Source organism: Crinia signifera, chromosome 8 (assembly GCF_055691185.1).
Source record: "Crinia signifera chromosome 8, ASM5569118v1, whole genome shotgun sequence".
Lineage (NCBI taxonomy): Eukaryota > Metazoa > Chordata > Amphibia > Anura > Myobatrachidae > Crinia > Crinia signifera.
In genome coordinates this window covers 972551-978805 of record NC_139224.1, presented here as the reverse complement: position 1 = coordinate 978805, position 6255 = coordinate 972551, and the positions used below count along the sequence as shown (strand labels likewise).

General features: G+C 44.2%; 1 protein-coding gene across 4 annotated transcripts in view; it reads right to left on the bottom strand.

Moving 5' to 3' along the window:
* Nucleotides 1-598: 598 nt before the first annotated feature.
* Nucleotides 599-6255, bottom strand: part of CIMIP7 (ciliary microtubule inner protein 7) — a 123194-nt gene continuing 117537 nt past the window's right edge. For all 4 annotated transcript variants that reach the window (XM_083155543.1, XM_083155542.1, XM_083155544.1 and 1 more), the window contains 2 exons: nt 5122-5199; nt 599-2982 (listed from right to left, as the gene is read on the bottom strand). In XM_083155543.1, the coding sequence (XP_083011669.1) occupies nt 2578-2982; nt 5122-5199 (483 nt within the window). In that variant the 3' untranslated portion in view covers nt 599-2577. The remainder of the gene's footprint in view (nt 2983-5121; nt 5200-6255) is intronic.

Genomic DNA, 6255 nt, shown 5'->3' with positions numbered 1-6255 from the left:
ATTATATATACATAACATATTTATCATATACAATTAAAAAATCAATTTAAATATATATACAACAATTTGCACCTAATTCATGTACAGTCCATAAGGGTTTTTTTTTTCATGGAATGGGGGGGGGGGGGGGGGGGAAGACAGATGACCATCAAAAATAAAGTTCAAATAGGATGTTCAGTACATACCTTCTATACATTTAATGTATAAAAGGTATGTACTGAACATCCAATTTGAACTTTATTTTTGATGGTCATCTGTCTTCCCCCCCCCCCCATTCCATGAAAAAAAAAAAACCCTTATGGACTGTACATGAATTAGGTGCAAATTGTTGTATATATATTTAAATTGATTTTTTAATTGTATATGATAAATATAATATGTATATATTATATGATGTCTAAAAAATTGTATACTGTATATTCTTTTAGAGAAAAAAAACCCTGATGAAGTCTCCAAGTGAGACGAAACGCGTTGGTTTTTGTTTTAAAGCTCTGTGAAAATAAAAAGAAAATCATTCCACAAGAAACAAGAAGCTACAAGTGTTCTTTGTTTTTATACTCATTTATTAGTTTTATTTATTGATTATTGTTTATGACATCACACAGTACAGGGCACTGAAGACACTATTGTTGGTGTTTATGTGTAAGGTTAGTTCCTACTAGTGGGGAACTACTGTAAGTGTCTACAACGACCGACTAATTATTTTACTAGTGCAAATTGGAGATTCTGTTCTGCATATATATATATAAATATATATATATTTATTATTATTATTATTTATATACATTTGGTCTAACTGTAATACTTTAACTGACCCGGCATACATAGGCGAATCTAGGGGGTGGTCCGGGGGTGCACAGGACCACCCATTAGCCCATTTTGTAGCTGAGGGATGGGGCTTTCCAACGAGCCCAGCCCCGTGTCTCTAGCCCCCTGGGAACCGGAGATACGGCCAGGCAAAGCCTGGAATGTTTTCCCTATATTCCGACCCCCACCCAGTTCAACGGCTGCCAGTTCCGAGTCGGCATCACTGAATCTCGAGGTTGATCTCAGTCGAACCCAAATCGCCGGGCCTTCAATCTGATACCAGGATGTATCCATATGGGTTAATTGGTGTCACCCCTGCAGCTTCCGCTCCAATTCTTCTCCCTGCTTTCACCTCAGCCCGTCCCCCCTTTAATCATGTGGTGCCAGCGCCCGGCGTGCTCCCCCGACATCACGCACAACAACAGCGCGCACAAAATTTCAAATGTCCACTCGGCTAGAGGGGTTCCCAGGAGGGGAGTGGGCGCGTGCTCTGTGCTGCGCTCTGCTCCTTTCCCCATAGAAGCAGCTGCACCGATCTCTATCTCTAGCTGCAGCAGCAGCGAAGGCTCATATAAAAATTTACAGTAAGTGGCACTTTTGGGGGCATTGCTTAAGGGACGCTACAAGTGGCGGTATGTGGGGGCATTACGCAAAATGTGTGGCTTAATGTGTAAGGGGCATTACGGTGTGCAGCATCATGTGTAAGCGGCATTATGTGTGCAGCATCATGTGTAAGGAACATTATGTGTGCAGCATCATGTGTAATGGGTACTATGGTGTGCGGCATCATGTGTAATGGGTACTATGGTGTGCGGCATCATGTGTAATGGGTACTATGGTGTGCGGCATCATGTGTAATGGGTACTATGGTGTGCGGCATCATGTGTAATGAGTACTATGGTGCCATCAAGCAAGAACCCCCTAGCAATGAGCACGTAGGTAAGCAGCACTTATGTGGCAAATATGTAATGGGCAGTACGGTTTGTTATATAGTATGTAATGGGCATCATGATGTGTGGCACAATGTGTAATGGGCATTATGGTGTGTGGCCTTATGTGTAATTGGCATTACGGCGTGTGGCTTTATGTGTAATGGGTATTATGGAGTTTGCTAAAATGTGTAATGGCCATTACTGTGTATGATCTAAAGTGTAATACCACACCTCCTTCCCATGAGGCCACGCCCCTTTTTGCCGCGCGGCTGCGCCGCGCAAAGGTCCCCCTGCTGTTGTGTCTATATCTGGGACCATCCATTACCATAATTCTAGATTCGCCTATGCCGGCATATACAGGGTCACCTAAGTGTCCATCTCCGTGCTTTGCTCCGCCCCTCTCTGGAAACCCCCCTCTGAAAATCCTGCGTTTGCCCCTGGTGTCAAAGAGAGGGGGTAGTGTCAGTGAATGAGAAAGAGGGGTAGTGTCAAAGAGAGATATACATTCATTAAGAGTGACAGAGATACAGTGTCCGAGAGAGATAGGGAGGGAGGAAGAGAGACAGTTAGAGGGTGATCGGGCAGTACTGGGCCCATATCGCCTTGAATGCTGCATGCTATGTACTCCATATGCTACTGCCCCTGCCCAGGGGAAATCAGAGATAAAATACAGTATTGTGCAGCCCTTTATGTTACATGCTTACCAATAAAATATAATAGCAAATAGTTTCAGATTTATGAAGGATCGTGGTTAAAAAAAATTGAGCTGGACAAACATTGACTTTGCAATTTCAGTGTATTTGGTCATTCAAGAGGGAAAAAAACACATTAAACCCAATTATGTTGTCGCAATGCTGTGCAGGCTAATTGGCCCAGTGTTGTCTGGAGTTCGCCAAATGAGACAGTCAGAAACGGTCAGTCTCTTGCACGGGGCGGACATTGCTCTTTGTCCTTCCCTGTCTCTGTTACAGATCATTGGGATGACAGTGGTAGATGGATTCTGGGGTGCTGGGAGGCTTGCATGCTGGTAGGTGGTCAGTCCAGAACATGAGGCTGACGTTGCCCGGTGCAGCCTAGGAACCAGCAGCTGTGGTACCTTTCCCGTATATTCATCCGGTGCCCAGAAATCAGTGCGGTAAGTGCTGATGATGGGTCTCTGCCTTTTCATCTCCTCCTCCAGAGGGATCCACCGAGTAAAGTTGTGGGATTCTCTGTTCTTCAGGAGTTTTTTTCTTCCCAGTCCCTTAATGAAGACAGAACTTTTAGTAAAAACTCATCTGTAGTCTCCATTTATAGTGAATGAGCAGAAATAGGCACCGTACTAGAAAATAACCTTTACCATGGCTGGAATCAGCTTCTCCTCCTAACAACTCCTTAACCCCTCTGAGTGCCAAGAGAATTTGTTCAAATAGGTGTGAAAATTGCCACGCAAACCTTTTATTAAACCCTCTGTGTGAGATCCACAAAATAACCATTAAAAAATGCCAGAGTCGCTCACATTGATTGTTCTTTTTTTGGGTGCAATATTTAATTAATTTTCAATTCATTGACTCGGCTGTATTTGTATTTATTTATACTAAAAGAACAGTCGCAGGCATTAGCGGATATTCTGAGGCTTGCTCACAGCAACGTTGGCAATCAAAGGGTTAATGGTCTCCTTGCTCAACATCAAACATCGCCTCTTCCCAGGATTGGACCCCCCGCCCTCCGCCCCACAGTGTCGCTGAATGCAAACTGCGCCTGTAAAAGCTGATTTTGTTCAGGCAGAGTGGAGCGAGGCCTGATTACCGGGATTGGACAGATAATTGGCTGCTCTGTAGCTGTGAATCTCTGTGTGAGAAGTCATGAAAAGATGTACTCAGAGGAAATGCAGTGAGAGGCGGCAGCTCGATGGTTACTGCTTGGGATCTACAGATAGGAACTGACGCTTACAGACACAGATTTAGGTGCATCATTAGAATGCAAACACATATAAGCCTAATTAGGCGATGCCAGGGACAATCTTTAAACCAGCGACTAGGGCAGCCCAGAATCTCCACTTTCCTGGGGACAGACTAATTTATGGGGATTGTAAAGGGTAAATATGCTCCGCAAATACCGCTGGCACAATTCAGTGATAGTGCGTTCAAAACGCAGTCCATCACAGTGGCGGAACTTGTGGGTTGTGGGCCCAGGTGCAAATATATAATCTGGGCCCCCTCCTCCACCCCAACCCAGGTTCACAATAACTCATTGATGGTTTTATGCAGCAGTGGGCCCCTTAGTTGTCAGGGGCCCCGGTGCAATGCACCTGCTGCACCAATGGTAGTTCTGCCTCTGATCCATCACTTATCAACAGCATTTCAGATACCATCTGTCCCAGTGCCAATAGCACCTGTGTGCGCCACTACGTGTAATGTACCCACCATGGGGAGGGGGGGGGGGGGTGATGAATGTTCAGGAAATGTTTGCGCACTGCCTGTGGACATGAGTTTTAAGAAATACATTAATTAGAAGACATGCCAATGTGACAGAGATGTGCACTTTGTCATATGGTTGGAAAATGACATTTAGGGACAGATTTGGCAACAAGAGATATTCTTTTTGTCACTCGTTGGAATGATATATGTTACTCCAGCCAATCAGCCCCCAACTGTCAAACACATGACAGTTAGGTGCTGATTGGCTGGAGCATTATTCATTATTATTTCTCAAATATTTTTCAACTTTTTATTGATTTCCCATCCACATGGACAATGACTGGGGTCAGTAACCTAGCACAACAAACAAAGCAAGCCCACGAGGATACACATTTGCAATAATTGTGGTGACATATGATGAAACATAGAAAATGACAACCAGAAAGCATTAAAAAAATTGTGTTAACCATTTCCTTTTGACCTTGTCGACCTTTTGTATTTGTCAACCTCTTCTGCTATTGACCTTTTTGATATTGACCTTTTGACCCTGATGAACTTTCTTCTGTTGACCTTGTGTTTGGTGGACAGAGCTGTAATTACCCTTTGGCATCTGTAATTGGCAGGAAATTACATTACAGCCATGGCCACCACACACCAACAGCTGTCACAGGGTGGGCAAAACGTGGACACCCAACAGCTTGAAAACGAATATAACGGAACGTGGTCATCGGAATTCCCATGATGTGTATAGCACATTCTTATAGGGGGATATTTATCTAAGCTTGGAAAGTACCCACCAATCAGCCCCTAACTGTCATGTTACAGGATGTCTTTTCAAAATGTCACGTAGGAGCGGATTTGTTGGTACTTTTTCTCCGTCCCCTTTATCTCTCTCCAAGATGTGATAAATCTCCCCCCACAGAACAATATATACATTCAACACGATAGAGAGATAAAGCATCCATTGTATTAGGAGTACTTACATTTTCAAAAGAAGAGACGGAGTTTGGGAATATGTGGCGGTTCTCGTACCTGGAAAATATATGTTTTGCAGGATTTTCCTGAAAAAAAAAAAAAAAAAAATAAATAACTGGATTTATTAATTCCATCTTTTTAGGGAGCAATAGTCAGGTTCCAGTTCTGGGCTGGTTATTATATTCTCCACATGAGAACGGCTCTTTATATGATTACCTCCAAAGCATTCATTACACAAATGACATTAGCTTCCTGTGTGCACCAACCGCAGAGATTCGCTAAGGCTAGAGGGTATATTATTATAATTATTATCAGCAGGCGCCATTTATGCAGAAGTTAGTCACTGACGAATAACGTTTCAGAGGAAACATTTTCTTTGATGCTACAATATTATTAGGCAATGTATAAGAAATGACAGACCTAAAAGCAAGGATGGGGAACCTTTAGCTCCCAGCTGTTGTTGAACTACACATCCCAGAATGCCCTACAACAGTAATAGCATGGCCAATAAAGAAAAACTGTAGCAGGGCATGCTGGGATGTGTAGTTCAACAACACCTGGGAGCGAGTGGTTGTATATATGTCACGACAAACAACACTGTGGCACAGCGTCTGCAAATGGGGTGGAGACTCTGGAAAATGGGAAGAGCATCATGCACCCCCATTTCCATCAAAGAGGGATGCGCCCAGCTTTCCTGGCATTGGTCCTGGAAAGGTGGGCAGCAACCCTCCCGAAGGTGTAAATGATTGCCGCTTTAACAAAAACTGGAGATTTCTTACCAAATCTCTCACTTTCTGATTCTCTCCCCCTATTACATTTCACCCATAATCTCCTGGTCTGCACATATAACACGTGCACATAGGCGAATCTAGGGGGTGGTCCGGGGGTGCACAGGACCACCCATCAGCCCATTTTGTAACCGAGGGATGGGGCTTTCCAACGAGCCCAGCCCCGTGTCTCTAGCCCCCTGGGAACCGGAGATACTGCCAGGCAAAGCTGGAACGTTTTCCCTATAGGATAACATGGGACCCGCTAATTCCGACCCCCACCCAGTTCAACAGCTGCCAGTTCCCCCTTCGGCATCACTGAAGCTCGAGGTTGATCTCAGTCGAACCCAAATCGCTGGGCCTTCAATCTGATAC